Source organism: Engraulis encrasicolus, chromosome 16 (genome assembly GCF_034702125.1).
Source record: "Engraulis encrasicolus isolate BLACKSEA-1 chromosome 16, IST_EnEncr_1.0, whole genome shotgun sequence".
Lineage (NCBI taxonomy): Eukaryota > Metazoa > Chordata > Actinopteri > Clupeiformes > Engraulidae > Engraulis > Engraulis encrasicolus.
The window spans coordinates 34,572,503-34,588,910 of record NC_085872.1 but is presented as its reverse complement, the minus strand read 5'-3'; the positions used below and the strand labels follow the sequence as shown (position 1 = coordinate 34,588,910).

Sequence of the window (16,408 nt, the reverse complement as noted above, 5' to 3'; positions counted from 1 at the left end):
TCTATAAAATGGGCATGGCTTTGTTTTTATTCAGTGGGAGCTGCAACACATCTCAACCATGTTCTCCAAGACATACGGTGATAATGCCATATAGAATTCAACAGAAACAATTAAGATACCAAAATTTTATTGTGGCAGTAGTATGTGTAATTTGACAAGCTATCAAAAGAAAATATAATACACAAAAATTGGTAGAGACGTTGAGTTTGCCAGCGACACAATATGGAAAGAGAGGTGTGTGGGGGAGAAAACGATGATTATAGATTCTGGCAACATGCGAGTTTGTTCCCTCTTTGTCCGTCTGTGGTGGGTGGCACACTTATGTCCACCACATTGTTGCCTGGCGACTCATCATGGGCCGACCTGTCTGCTATCTGTTTCTGTGAAACGATGCGGTAGATCTCTGCAAAAACAACACATACACAATTAAAAACACAAGACATTCATGTGGTAAAACTGTTGATATTTCAAACCATATCACGGTCAACATTTTACCCATCTCTCAAATATATAGGCCTATTTATATGGTCATGATCTCGAACATGCTGTGACAAGACAATAAGCAACTTCAACAATTTCAGAAACCTGAAATGTCACTGACACTGATTTACTACATTTTACTTAATCACTCTAAATGGCAACAGTAAATGTTTAATATTAACTCCAATGAAGTACTTTGAATGAACAACCTGTCAATATGTTTTTGAAAGCTTCCTCCACATTTGTTGAGTCCAGTGCTGAAGTTTCAATAAATGAAAGATTGTTTTTCTCTGAGGAAAATACAGAGGGCGGCGAGTTAACCACCAACACAACAACAACAACAACAACATTTGCACATCATCATACACAATTGTCATTCAATGTGCTTGAGAAAGAGGCCGAAGGGGAAAAAAAAGAAGTATTGTTAGAAGTTTTATAGATAGTATTATCAGAGACCCTGAGGAAAAGCAGATGAAAATAAAATGCTTAAAAAATAACAACAACAACAACAACAACAAACATGCCACTGCTGGGGCAGTTCAAATTTAAAAAAGGAAGCTGGTTCCAGCATTTGGCAGCATGAAGGCTAAATTAACCCTTACCCTAGGCACAAACAGCAGACGAGTGTCTTACAGAGCCTTAGGGTGTCAAAGTCTGGCCGGGGGGCAAATCTGGCCAACAGAGTCGGTTGTGAAATCATTTGAAATGTCTGTTACAGTTGAGAGTTGGTATGTCACAGCTCATGAGCGGATATGCAGTAGAAATGGTGTCATTTATTTTCTGGGCCTGGAAGAATTTAGAGTGTGCTAGACTGAGTAGCTTATGGAAGGTGGAATTCACTGAAGATGTGCAGGCCGTATGGGGCAGGGCCAGACTGGGATTCTCTGTGAGCCTGAGGTCAACACAGCTAACATGCCTTCTCAAATGGCCCTCCAGTATGCAATGTGTACAGTACCTACAGTACATATAGTGCATGCAGGATAGGATCTTGAAGGCAATTTTTTTTTTTTTGGAAACTTCGAGACAGCAACAGTTTAGGCTCTTATAATCACGTTGCAACTGTGCTTTGGTCATTGTTTTTTTTTGCATTAGAATGGCAAAACAAATGTCAAACTAGGACAGCTTTTTAAAATATATATAGGCCTATTATTTTTAAACCAAACTCTGATAGTGACTGGGTCGCATTGCATATGGCGTAGGCTACTTATGTTTGCAACTAGTTTCAAGCCGGTTTCCTCTTGGTAATGTTTAACTAGGCCTACCTGCAAAGGCACGCGCTTCATCGGTGGGCACTGCTCTGAGATGCCGCAAGTCGCTTTTGTTGCCAACCAGCATGATGACGATGTTATTATCTGCATGGTCTCTCAACTCCTTCAGCCAGCGTTCCACATTTTCATAAGTCAAGTGTTTGGCGATGTCATAAATTAAGAGGGCTCCAACTGCTCCCCGATAATAACTGAGGAAGAAAGAATATGGTAAAAGCAGGATTAAGCCTATTGAAAGGAAATGAGCTTAACCACACACGCACGCCTCCAAACTATGTTGTTAATTAATACTGTGGTATCGTAGTACAGTGCACACCAGACAGGGACACTTGTTTACACACTTGTTTGCACACCTTTGTCACATATGGGCAGAGCCAATAATTTGTTCATCAATTGTGCGCATGCATGAGAGACAATAGTGGGATATCTACACTGAGTTACTTTTTGACATTAATTGGATGTAAATCTTTCTGGTTCTGGTATCAAAGGGAATTTTCGCAAATTGGCTCACACCAATTGGTTTTCAAAGTTCAGACCTCAAAAATGCCATATGTGATCCCGAATTAAAAAAAACAAACAAACACTGGATGTAGTTCTAGTTCCCAACAATTCATTTAAGATGACCCTGATATCCACACTCACGCCGAGGTAATAGCTCGGTAGCGCTCCTGCCCGGCCGTGTCCCATATCTGCGCCTTTATCGTCTTCCCATCGACCTGGATGCTGCGGGTGGCGAACTCCACGCCTATTGTGCTCTTGCTCTCCAGGTTGAACTCATTCCGCGTAAAACGTGAGAGCAAGTTACTCTTTCCCACGCCAGAATCTCCAATCAGAACCACTGCAAGAGGACAGCACACAACACCAAAGATATCTGAGCTACAGGTGTATCAACAAACCGTTGTATGTGCAGGGGCGGATTAAGAAATTATGGCCCCCAGAAACTGTCTTGGCCCCCCATACCCCCGCACCTTGACCCTGCTAATCAGACATGCTAAGAAAACTACACAGCAGGTAATTGGACACTACGATACACCCAGGCCCCCCCATGCTATAGATTTGGGATGCTATAGAACTATAAACATGTATAGTGTGGGCGCAGAGGCACAGCTACACATTTTTGGCAGAGGGTGCTGTTGGTGGGTAGACAATTTGTGTAGGGGGGTGTGGGGGGCCTCCCCCAGATTTTTTTAGATGCAATTTCATGCATTCTCATCAATTTCAGGGGAAGGAATGGCAAATCCCATCTGACTCACTCCCTCAAATTTGAGATGTTGAGATGACAAAATTATTGTCACATGGCCACGCATGTGATGCTATGCTGAGATTACTATCCATCAGTCATTATGACTGAAAGCCCAAAAGCACAACTTTAAATGCTGAATCCACCAAACAGATAGGCTTACACACAAGTCATTTTTGTAGCAACCACAATCAATGGTAGCAACTCATGAAATCAAATAATTGGAAAGATGATGCAAAGGTGGTTTTGAAGGCTGAATTGGGTCATGGCCATGGGGCCAAGTTGGCCTGGCCTCTTGGGGTCTTGGCCCTTTGGCCCCCTTGAGCCCCCCTACACTTGGACCTGACTTGGCCTGTGGGACTATACCAGTTCATTGTACACTATATCGGCTGGCACATTAAGCATCTTGGAAAGATTATTATTGCAAATGCGGTTTTGAAGACTGTTTTGGGTCGTGGCTGAGGGGCCATGTTGGCCTGGCCCCTTGGGGCCCCTGGCCCACTGTGGGTCGAGACCATGGGGCCAAGTTGGCCTGGCCTCTTGGGGCCTTGGCCCTTTCGGCCCCCTGCCCCCCTAGGGATACCAGGACATTGTACAATATATTGGCTGGCACGTGAAGCAACTTGGAAAGATTAGTATTGCAAATGTGGTTTTGAGGGCTGATTTGGGTCGTGGCCGTGGGGCAAGTTGGCCTGGTTACTTGGCCTAGGTTACTGTCAATTGCACGTCATTGTGCTCATGTTGCTCACACTTAGTTGCATAGGCATACCTTGTATTGATCACTTTGTGTTTTTATTTACCATGCATCATCAGCATTAGTTACGGACAGCGGCAGTTCAGGCCCCCTGGGCCTGGGTCCGGTAGGCACGTTCATTAATCCACCCCTGTGTATGTGATGTGTGGTCTGTCCGTTTGGTAGCTCATAACTGAACTGCCGCTGCGCTGTCCGTAACTAATGCTGATGATGCATGGTAAATAAAAACACAAAGTGATCAAACAAGGTATGCCTATGCAACCAAGTGTGAGCAACATGAGCACAATGACCGAATGACGTGCAATTGACAGTAACTTATGTCAGACGAGAGAAAATGACCGAATTTGTCCCATGGAATAACACAGGAAGTTGATAACTCACAACATTTGTATTTACACGGGACTTTGGCAAAACGTCACGCCAATGCCAATTCCAAGATAGCAAAAGAACAACACGTGGAGGCAAATATAGAAATGCTATGTGTGAGTTTCCCCAACAGCTCATAGATCCATTTAAAAGACACTTAAAAGAAGGTGACGAAACCCGGTCTATAAATATGCCATAACTCGCCCCTACCATTCACTCACCAACTGATTAACCCACTTGGAGAAGATGCGCATCCTGATGTGCGTTTGATGCCCTGCGTGTTGACAATTTATGGTTATAATTGATCAGGTATGTGAACGGTAACTGAAAAGACCATCACACAGGCCTTGGATGAACTATCCAACATTACAAAGGACATTCCAACCCCAGATGTTTGAACTCGTCAGAGGAACCCCTCTGATCTGCGGGCGTTACTTTGACAGCTTTTGTGTCAATGAGCTCACCACCCAACACAATGTTTAATTCCTGTTTGTAGTACATTAGGACCGCATTCCAGGTCTTGACACACAGTAATAATATATTGCTAACAAAATCATGGAGCTATTCTAACGGTATTGAACTGCGGGGCAGATATTCATCTCAGCCTACCTTTGAACAAGAAATCGTACTCATCGTCTCTGTTGCCCATTGTAGAAATAAACGCGCCGCCTTATAGTCCCAGTGGACTTACTCAGATTTGTTGTTTCAGTGTAGAGATGTTTATTATTTGTTGGCAATGGGAGTGAAACGTAAACGAGAAAAATAATGCGTCAGGGCACGGCAGACTGCTGCTAACCGCAGGAAAAGGTTACTCTGCAGAAGGGGTGGAGCCCATCATAGTGTTCCTCTTCGTTCCATAGGATGGCGCTATTGTTCTTTTTTTGACAGGTCTTTGCATTTGTGCTTTTATGGGATGCTCATCGAAGAGTGTCTGTGTCTGCATTTCAGATTCCTACTCGTATTGATACATTTTACAACGAGTTTTTTTCCGCTTGACGCACGGCGCGCAATTTTACGCACGGAAATGCATATGTGAAAAAACAGATGTGATAGTGCGACTGTAGCAACACCTGTTGCATGATTTCACATGAGGTCACAGAGCAGATACTGGGATCTCTACAATGAGGTTTATGAGTATGTTGACCTCAGAAGCTGTGCCCCAAGCGTGCATGTGCGTACATTTGCATCAAAATAGTAATATGGCCAAAAAGCGCATGCTGAACACGCCGAAAACTGAAATAACAAATGAACAATCTCAGATCGTGTGCATACATTATTATTATTATTATTATTGTTATTGTTATTATTATTATTGTTGTTGTTGTTGTTGTTGTTGTTGTTACTATTATCATTTGTTCTTACATGAACGTCCATGTTAATGAATTTGACGTCAGTGCGTCAGCTGACGAAATCCGTACAATTTTCCAATATGGCGGCGTCCTTGTGTCGGTGTTCGAGGGTGAGACATACATATATTTGCTTTAATATGGAGATACTACCGCTGGGAATGAAACTAGTTCTTAGATGGTACCGTGCTGAATATGTACGACAGTGTAATTCGTCACAAAACGCTTGTCACCATCGTATTTAGCGGTTGACATTAACCACCGTGCGCACTGCGGATAGGTTTGGCAATTCATTCATACTCACGTGTCTGTGTTGCCGCCCCCTTCTTTAATTTTAAGAAAATGGCTCACATGTATTTCTTAAAAGTCTTCACCAAGCGAGCTGATCATGTTTAGTTTTACATTATCGCATGCTCCAACTTGATACAATAAAGCACTAGCAAGCATTCGGGCGCGCATGTTAGTTAGTGGCCGAGATTCGTTGGAGGATTCGTGTTGGGAGTTTCCACTGATAACATTTTTCTGTCACTCCATAGATTCTCTCCAGAAACAATCTGATTTGCCTTCCCCGTGGATATATTTCAGTATACAATCAAAGATATGATACATTACTGTGCAGGACCAGCGATGTTTCTTTCCAGGTAACCAGATACAATGTTTTGCTTTACACGTTTCGTGCTCTAATCAGATTCGCACTATATACAGTAATATATCGTATATAAGGGACTGTCTCTTTTTTATTTTAGCATCGGTTTGTGTCAAGCCGTGGGAATCCACGAAAGGGTTTTCTGGGGGAGTTTGTTGACTCCTTGAAGCAAGAACTTAGCAAGAACAACGAAATGAAGGAGAACATCAAAAAATTCCGTGAAGAAGCCAAAAGACTGGAGGAGTCTGATGCGCTCCAACAAGCTAGGAAGAAATATGTAAGTTTAGTGTTTCCTCAGTAGGCTCATGTACTATTTATGTTGATGATGATGGATATACAATGTAGACCTGACATAATCCAAGTATGCTTATTTTGTTTTAAATCTATTATTGACAGAAATCTATTGAATCTGAAACTGTGAAAACCTCTGAAGTATTTAAGAAGACTCTGGGCTCATTCTCTGACACCTTAAAAGGGGTAAGTAGATTTCCCACATCTCCCTTAATTGCTAGTTGTCAAGTCGTAATCCATCTCACTAAGGAGTCTAGAGACTGATTTTGAGAATGTGAGACTGTTGCAATATATTCATTGTTACTTGCAACAGCTTGCACTAACAAGTTTCCTTGAGGATTCCTGTGATGATGACTGTTCTTCAGAATGTATAATGTACTGACTTTCAGAGTCTAGAAGAGGTTGGCCGCACTGACCTGGGCAAGAAGATAAAAGAGGGAGTGGAGGAAGCAGCCAAGACAGTAAAACACTCTGCCGAATCAGTGTCTAAAGGTGGCGAGGTGCTAGGGAAGAGCAGTGCCTTCAGAGCCATCTCACAGGTCTGTTATATCTTATTGTTCATTGCACTTGAAAGGGGTATGCTACTATTTTGGGGCTTAATACAGTTAAATTCGTTGGCTGGGGTATATAAAGGTGGTAAAGTGTCTTATTTTTCATGTAAGCCGTTGTCTTGCTTTAAGACAAGTTAAAAGAGGGAATATGTCGCTAAGCTAGTGAAAGTCAATGTATCCGTGTAGCGTGCTACAATGCTACACGGATACATTGACTTTCACTAGCTTAGCGACATATTCCCTCTTTTAACTTGTCTTACAGCAAGACAACGCTTAACATGAAAAATAAGACACTTTACCACCTTTATAAACCCCAGCCAACGATTTTAACTGTATTAAGCCCCAAAATAGTGGCATACCCCTTTAAGTACCCCCATTCGTTTTTGGTTACACTTTACTTGACCCCGGTGTCATATGTATGACATAACAGTGTCATAACATTGTCATAATGCAGCCATGCATGTGTTATGCCCCGTGTACACCGACCGAGCATGAAATACGCAACCTGAGCGACGGAAGTCATTATTTCTATATGGTGGGAAGGCGAATAAAGCTACCAGAGCGAATTCGCCAGGAGTGAAGCGAACTGAGCGACCAGAGCGAATTTTAACGATTCAAGTCGAGCTAATGTTATGGTAATGATGGCGCGGTTCGGCATGGTTCGGAACGTTCATATCGCTGAATGTCCCAGGCTGTCACTCAAGACAGAGCGGTTATGTGATTAGCTGAATCAAACATGTCCAGAGTGAATAAAGCGAATTCATGGCGAAACTTCTTCAACCACCCCAGCTACCTGGGTCTCGTAGGTAGCGCCTGGTGTACACATGGCATTATAAGCATTATGTCAACGTCATAAACATTCAGATATGGTTAAGACAGACAAAACAATGTCAACTTTTCATGACCATAAAAATGTTTGACATTGACATCCTGTTTGTGACTCGTCCATGACTGTGTCATGACACTGTTCTGACACTATTATGATGACATTGTTATGTTATACATATGACGCCGGCGTCAAGTTAAGTGTAGCCATTTGTTTTTGGACCTTATTGGACTGTTAGTAGGCTATGTGTGGAGTCCATTCAAATGTACATGGTGCATATTATAAACATAAACATACAGTTACCAGAGACGGTCTATTGGGAACTAAGAAAATATTTGCAATTACCTGGGGACTCCGCTACATAACGAACATACATAACTACATAGCGAACTACACCAAGTGGCAGAAAATATTTCGGCTCACAAGTTGGTCTCACATCGCACCATAGGAGATAATCCTAAAAGACATGACCTCTCCTTTAGTCCTTCAGTCACAATACTCTATCTGTGTCTTTTTCTGTTTACTGTGTTACGGTGCTTGGCTGTATACTGTGTTACTGTATACTGTGTAGTGTGTGATGAAGAACTAGTCTTGTACATTATGTTTGATTGGTATTTTTTAATATATTTATTTATATGTATACCGTATATTTACTCACTAAATGGTTCACTTTAGGGTGTGGAATCAGTGAGGAAAGAGATAGATGATCCTTACAGTGGTCCTTACCGGCCACCATCAAGATTGCGAAAGAGGAGTGAGTTCTCCTTCAAAGGGTCAGAGAATGAGGATAAAGTGTTCGACGCCAATGAGTATGTATATTTGTTGCTTTTGATGTTTATATTATATTACACAAGTTTTGATAAGGTGGTAAGATATTAATTTAATCGCCTGATTCTGTTCAGAGAGGCAATGGGTGTTGTTCTCCACAAGGATTCAAAATGGTTTCAGCAGTGGAAAGACTTCAAGGACAACAACATGGTCTTTAACAGTAAGATATTAAGATATAAGATTAAAAAAAATGTTTGATTCTTATTATGTTGACGATGATTATGTTTTTTTATTATTAGGAGTCACAACAGCTGTTGGTGTTTGCCAGGGCAATAAGTGGTCTTAGCTAATTATCTAACTTTTACTTGTTCATGTGTTAATTTAATGATTTATTTACTACTTAGTTATTATGCATGTGTTACAGCATGTGTTAAAAGCACACTTGATGTCCTTGCCCACCCAGTACATCAACCACCTAACCATCTGAATCATGCTAATATGAGGCTTTGATGGGAAATAGCTGTGTTGAAAATGTGTTTAGTTGATTGGATTTAGTCTCAATTGTGCGCTGATAGTTTGGTGCCTTGGTTGAACTAAGTTAATAAGATGTATATTCTTATGGTTTATATTTACATTTGTTGACATGATGGGACCAAATTTGTCAACATTCAACCCTTAAGTATGTTTGGAAAATCCTGCTATATCTCTTTGTTCACAGGGTATTTTGAGATGAAGATGAAATATGATGAAAGTGATAATGCTCTGGTCCGGGCGACTCGGGCTGTGACAGACAAAGTGACTGATCTTATTGGTACGTGCTCCTTCCTCTTACCTCATCAAGTCATTATGAAGACAGCGTTGCCTGTACTTAACAGTGTTTTGTTATGTTTTACTGCTTGTGTAGGAGGTCTGTTTTCAAAAACGGAGATGTCAGAAGTGTTGACAGAGATTCTGACGTCAGACCCCAGCTTTGATAAAGACTTATTTCTCAGACAATGTGAGCGTGATATCATCCCAAATATACTAGAGGTGAGAAGAACTTCTTTCTTCAACCTCATTCCTGTTGAAATCTCAAGCCCAGGACTTCAAGTGTTTGTACTTATGATCTCTCTTCAGTATGTACTACAGTAGGTGGCATTCACCCTGTGTAGTGTTGTGCAACACATCAGCAAGAAACTGTTGAGAACGTTTGACAATTTTGATTGTAAAGCAAATGAAGATTGGATGAAGGGTGATGTCTTGTCCTTCATTGTAAATTCTTTTTCATCCTCAGGCCATACTGCGTGGGGAGCTGGAAGTGTTAAAAGATTGGTGTTATGAAGCTGTAAGTTAATTTAACTGAAACACCATCTTGTTTTTATTCAAGAGCATTATATAATGACTGTCAATGAGCTTTTTTTTTCCTTTTCACCAACCATTTCCTTTGAAGACATATAGCCAGCTAGCACATCCCATCAAGCAGGCCATCACCATGGGGCTGCAGTTCCACTCTAAAATCCTTGATATTGACAACATTGATGTGAGTACATATGGACTTCATAAACAGTGCTGCTTACAAAATAAGGGGTTACATTTGAAATAAAATCAGCTTCATTTGTTTATACAGTAAACCCCCTCCCAATCCATTTCTCTGTTCACAGCTGGCTATGGGGAAAATCATGGATCAGGGTCCTGTTCTCATCATCACCTTCCAGGCACAGGTTGTCACGGTGATCCGCAGTCCAAAAGGAGACGTTGTGGAGGGAGATCCAGTAAGTGCAGTGCAGATTAAGATACTTGTGTGTTCTTTTACTTTTTATGTGGCTACAGTTCTTACACGTTTCAGCCCATATGGCCTTCTTCAGGGCGTATCAAGAGCAGGCTGCTTGTTTGCCACTTTTTAAAAACAATCACGATACAAATTGCATGATTAGCAAATCACATGAGAGAATATCAAAGATGATTAGGGAACCACAAGTAAATAAAAAGGAAATTAAAGACAAGCTTTGCATTGATACACCCTGAAGACGGCCATATGTGCCAAAAAGCGCAGACATTGCAGCCAAATAAAAAGCATAAACATTGCAACCTTGAGCCTTGGATTTCTTGTATCCTGCGCAAGTTTGAGAGTCCCTACGCTGATGGGCACCAAGGGAAAAAGGGAAACACCCTGATACACTCCAATATCCAGCTTGTTTTCTGACTCTGGTCATCTTTGTAGTGGTTGTAAAGCTGTATTGGAATCTGAGAGTGTTTGTGTATTTGTGCAGGAGAAAGTCCTGAGGATGATGCATGTGTGGGCACTGTGTCGTGATCGGGAGGAGCTGAACCCTCATGCTGCCTGGAGACTTCTGGACATGTCGGCCTCCAGTACTGAGCAGGTGCTCTGAGGCGCAGGATGGAAGCGTGATGAAGACAGGCCAGAAGTTCATCTTTCACAGGCATCAGCTCCCCTACATTCCAACAGTTAGTTGCTTTTTTTAACCTTAATTGTGGCTTGCAGGACGTGAACATCTTTGGCCGTTTTATTAAGTGAGTGAGTTCTGATCATTACGCCATGCGTCTTAAACTGTGACTCAGAATCACCTAAAAATAGCTCAACGAAAACCTCAATGTCCTCATAGTGATCATCCTTTCTGGCTACCTGCAAACTGTTCATACATCGAAGCTCATCCAGCTGAACAGACAATGCTCTGTACTCATTAGCAATGTTTCAGATAAGTACACACAAACCTGACGGCACGAAAAGTTGTACTAACTTTTTGGCTGTCTCTCCAATGTAGCTACCCTGGCTCTTGCAAGACCTATGTAGTTCAGCACAGCTTTGGCATGGGTGGTTCCACGAGCAGCACACGTAGATCTGGTCCACAGCGCTATTCGGGTAAGCCATTCGGCCAGTATTGTGACAAAGAAAATGTTTCAAATAACAGAAGTGGCTCGCATAGAGGAGTCACCTGTCAAAATGTATTGCAGATTTTTACCACGTATTGATTCTTTTAAAAATGAATAGAGAAGGTTTTGGAAGAATTTATTGGTGGCAACTAAGGACGGACAAATTTTAGATAACGCCATGCATCCTATTTGCACTCTACCAGACCAAAGGAGTGGAGCTTGTGGAGCTGTGCAGAACTATACAGGTCTGACAAGAGCCAGGCTACAATATAATCAAAGCTCGTATTTCACTCTTGTAATGGTGGTAGAACTCTGTGGGAAACCATCCCATACTTACAGCATAGCTTGCTGCAAACATTGTTTTGATGAGTTTTGGAGGCATCATAGAATTATAAACGGAATACAAACAATACACATGCAATTTGTTGAATTTACTCATTGAAAGTCCCAATGGGTTAAATGACACAGCGTATATAAGCACCATTGGTAGTTTAGTCTTCCAAAATGTACAAAGAAATGCAGACTGTTTTAGGTGTGCTCAAAATGTGTTGAATATATCAATGTATCTTGTTGAGGTGTGTGAAGTCTTACTTAAGTGTATTATTTGTCATTACAAACTTCATCAGTATTGGGACAAGGACCAAAATATAATATAATATGACTAACTGAAATGTGTATTGTATATACTGGAATGGGAAACAGGAATCAGTTATGTGAAAAATATCCTGAGATGGCAACTGAGCAACATATAATTTCATGCCTTTCCACATTCCCTTGCTGGTTCATCTTTGCCTTTTTCATCAGCAATCCTTAACAGTTTGTGAATTTATGTTACCTATGTGAAGTATTTCATTCCTGTGCATTCTGCAAATTGATTGTCATGGTACCATGTTTCAACTGTAAGATTGGTACCACAGTGACAAATGACATGATAACATTCAATCCTTTAGAAATCTGCAATAGACTTTAAGAAAGAACACAAATAAGAAACTTAAAACAATTTGTAAGGGAAACCAACAGTGGCCAACCAGTTGAAAGAGGTACTTTTTTGTATTGAGCCAGACTTGCAGAAGAGAACAAATCTACATCAAAAGAATAACGCAAATGCAAATGCCAATATTTATTTTGGGCCATGGTAGGGCCAAGTGTTCTGTTTAAAAGAAGTTAGACCTCATCGTCTGTCTATGAGAACACATACTTTACATTAGAACTAATGTTTGCCATTTCTCGACGCTTGCGCACCAATTGAAAAGTTGGCAGTACGTGCCTTCTTTCACATTAACCTGCTCAGACCTCATAACTTGCTCCAGTGGCCATTGTATTGTACGGTTTGCCGTAAAAAAAAAGTCAAATGAAGTCTATGACCCATTCAATCTCTATGGGGTCATTTTCTAGCGTTTTATTGTAAATGGACAGTGCATCTGCGATCGAAACGATCCAGAAACAGATACATGTAAACTTCTAGCCTAGTAAACTAGCCCCACCCACCAGCGGCCAAAATTATTTTTGCCTGCGAGTTGGTCTAGCCTCAGACAATGCCCCAGGCCCTGAAACTGGCAGACCGATCACAACGAAGGAGATTTGTCTTGAATCCTTGGAAGCAAATTGGGCGGGGTTTTGGTCAGAGCGTTGGCCTGTAGGCAAACACACGGTTTGAAAAACAACGGGTTGTTCCCATCAACAATCTTCCGATGTCTCATTGATAGAGGCCAGACTAAATATTCACATTTAATCTCACATTTAGTCTGGCTTGCCAGGCTAGTAAACTTAGCCTCAGCTGGAAAGAAGTGGTCTGTGTTGCTTTAATACCTTTCTACTATTTTAATTCAGAGTTTATGAACAAGAGTCTTGACACACAGCTGACTGAAAATAAAAGCAAGGTTGACAATCAGAAGAATGACTACATGTAACTAGAACTACCAGACCAATGCCTCCTCGCCTGTGCGAGAATAATCACCCATTAATAATAAAAAGAAACACACACCAGGGCAGGCATGAGAGTTTTGGAGCTAGTGTTTCAAATGTACAGGAACTGTCAAAAATAATTTAAGAAAATTTTAAATTTATATTAAAAAGTACGTTTATTAGTAGGTTTTGTTTACTCATTTTTTATTATTTGTTGTGTCTTTTATGTTTTTGTTATGTATGTGTACACATTCTTTCTCCTCTGTTTAGATCGATATCAGATATAATATTTTTTCTCCATGTAAGGAAGTGTCAGTCAGCTTGTCTTTCACTGAAGACAAGAAATATCAATTTGTAATAGTTATTATTGACTATTAAAAAGGCAGCTTGTCAGTTAATCTCATCATCACAAAAAGTTTGATGCCTATAATTTTTCTCTGCTGCTTGTACAAAATAATATTATGTTCTCCGTGTATCAACACCTACTTTGTAAGACTGAACTGAAGCAAGATAAAAATGTAAGTGATCATCTGTGTAAAAAAAACAAAAAGAAATTAAGACAGGTTTGAAATAAAATTGTTGTGTGAAATTCAGCTAATGACTTCTTGTTTTCTTGTTTTTTCATATGAGAGAGCATAGATGTTGTGTAAGAATGCTCTGTTATGGTATGCTGTATGTACTGTATGTACAGTATGATACACGGCATGTAGACTTATCAAGCAAACAAGTATTGTGGCCATAATGTTTATGCATTCTTTCCTCAGACCACACCCTCTCTCATTACATACAGTATGCACATTACTCGGAATGGGTCAATCCAATAGGATTTCATGTTCATCCAGGTTGGAGTTGGAAAATATTCATAAAACTTGAGATGTAGTCAAAATACTTGTCTAATAATTATACACACACAGTGTAAGTGATGTCTACACGAGTGCAGATTGTAACCTTCAGTGCCGGTTGTATATGTGAATCAATGCTAACACTGAAATAGAAACCTTACATTAAAGGAGTTGCTACAGAAAGACTGATAAAACATCTCACACCAAAAGATAGGCTTCACTTAAGGATTTAGCAGCAAAAGTTTCACTTGACTTTGACAGTTTTACTGTCACTAGTGTAATAGCAAAAAGCTATTCATCACGAACCCCTTGCCATCCCCTCACAAAACACATTTCTATTTAAAAATAAAAATATATTAATTATCAGCACGTTATTTAATTATAAGCACATTATCATGCAGAAATTGTGTCCTATCTCTATGAGATATAACGTCATGTAATTGACGCATAAACTACAACACCATTAGTGTAGATAAACTACATTGTCCTTCAAGGACTGATTCCTAGACAAACATCTCTGAAGACACAGCGTCATCATATCAGCTTTCAAGATGAACATGGAAAAAACTGACTGATGAAATTGTGTCTAATTTTATTTTAGTTGGGAAATGTTATTGTAGGCCTAGAATGTAGTATTATATAGGCTACTGTATATTGTAGGGTTTAACAATGGCTAAATATAATAATATAAGGTAATGATGTTAATTCATCGCTCTGGCTTATGTATTTAGCCTATTCCACATCCATTTACCCTAGAAGTCACTGAATTCAAAGACCAGGACATTGGCAACCAATGCCCAATGTCTCAAAATGCATTTAAGCCATACTGGCTGAGTAGACCTGAGAACGATATAAAACAGAGGAGTCACCCAATGAAATTGGGTCACCCAATGAGATGGAAGTTTTCCAATTCGCAACTCAGTGGATTGACTGTGATGTGCCCATTGCTCCAGTGTCATTAGTGAGGCCCAATGAGCACGACAGTTTTCTGCCCGAGTGCCTGAGTACAATGCTGCATTGGAACAGTGGCAGGATTCCAAGGGACGAGGACTACCAGGACCTTGAACCGCTCTGTAGAAGGGAAAGAGAGGGAGGAAGAATTGCTTGGAGAAAAGGAGAAAAACCCCACACACTGCCTGCTGTCCACTCACCTGGGGCCTGTACTAAGAAGCTGGTTCAGGATTAAACCAGGTTAAAGGTGCACTGTGTAGGATTGTGATCAGGGTAGGTATTGCAACTATGCTGCTCATTGAAACTGTGCTGTCTACTGCCAAGTTTGATCTTTTCATGAATGTTTACAAAACAATAAACTTCATTTTTTGGACCAAAGTACAGTAAGTTTTTCAGCTAAAATGTCTATTTCTAAAAATTCTAAATGTATGAAAAGAGCAATTTTCTCAGTCATAATGAATACCTAGATACTTATTCATGGAAAGTGTAACCTTTGTGAGTGGGCAGTATGAATTCTGGAAATAAACAACTAAAAATATTACACAGTGCACCTGTAAGGTAGGCCTGTGCAACTGTCTCAGTCTTCTGAATAGAATGATGTTTACGATAGAAATAAAAACGCATAGACAGTTTTGTTGTTTGCTGCTGATTTTGCCTGCCAGAAAATGCATGTCTGTTTTATGTGGCATCGCACCCTCATAAAGGACAAACGTGTAAGCAACAAGTGTTTTTGCAAATGGCTTAGAGAGTTGTAACTGTCAGTTCATGCCACACCCCCACGGTACCTCCGAGTGTTACGCGAACCAGTGCCTGGCTCAGAACACTCCAACAGGTACGCAGCGCAGAACTGCCCTATAACATTTCCGATTGATTTAGAGCGCCATTTCATTTCAATTTCGTATTAATTCCTTGGAGGTTTACATTGTGCACTTATTTTGTTCATTTAAAGGCGCATTTTAACACTTGACGATTACCCGCCTTGCGTTGAGGGATCATGAACTGCTGGCTGGTATTGGAACATTTCTTGAGAGCTCAATGAAACTCTGGTTGGCTTTGGGAAGACGTCTTGATAAACATCTTTGCCTAGGCTACGCTTTAATTGCATCAACTCTTTAGTTGAACCTAAACAGGTGAGCAAGGTTATTTGTATTCGATGCGATATGTTGTGTTTTATTTTATTTATTTGTTCTTTATTTTTTTTTAAAGAGACATTTTAACATGATAACATGTTCCTTTAGACGATGTTTCGGTTTAGTTTACTTAAATGTGATAATTCATTGTCATAAACGTTCCTGTGTGTAGTAGA

The 16,408-nt window shown here is 40.5% G+C and overlaps 2 protein-coding genes across 2 annotated transcripts; one reads left to right on the top strand and one right to left on the bottom strand.

Moving 5' to 3' along the window:
• Positions 1-45: 45 nt before the first annotated feature.
• On the bottom strand, positions 46-4,898 carry LOC134465676 (ras-related protein Rab-11B-like). The gene is made up of 5 exons (XM_063219472.1): positions 4,715-4,898; positions 2,388-2,583; positions 1,743-1,936; positions 690-770; positions 46-403 (listed from the first exon to the last, which is right to left on the bottom strand). Exons 1-5 carry the CDS (start codon positions 4,752-4,754, stop codon positions 258-260), a joined length of 657 nt encoding a protein of 218 aa, XP_063075542.1. The 5' UTR covers positions 4,755-4,898; the 3' UTR covers positions 46-257.
• Positions 4,899-5,530: 632 nt separating this feature from the next.
• LOC134465675 (mitochondrial import inner membrane translocase subunit TIM44-like) lies at positions 5,531-13,902 on the top strand. Its single transcript, XM_063219471.1, has 13 exons — positions 5,531-5,564; positions 5,988-6,092; positions 6,198-6,374; positions 6,494-6,574; positions 6,778-6,927; positions 8,441-8,574; positions 8,668-8,753; positions 9,252-9,344; positions 9,438-9,562; positions 9,807-9,857; positions 9,963-10,052; positions 10,174-10,284; positions 10,783-13,902. The coding sequence occupies exons 1-13, from the start codon at positions 5,535-5,537 to the stop codon at positions 10,900-10,902; spliced, it is 1,353 nt and encodes a 450-aa protein (XP_063075541.1). The 5' UTR covers positions 5,531-5,534; the 3' UTR covers positions 10,903-13,902.
• The last annotated feature ends 2,506 nt before the right edge of the window (positions 13,903-16,408 follow it).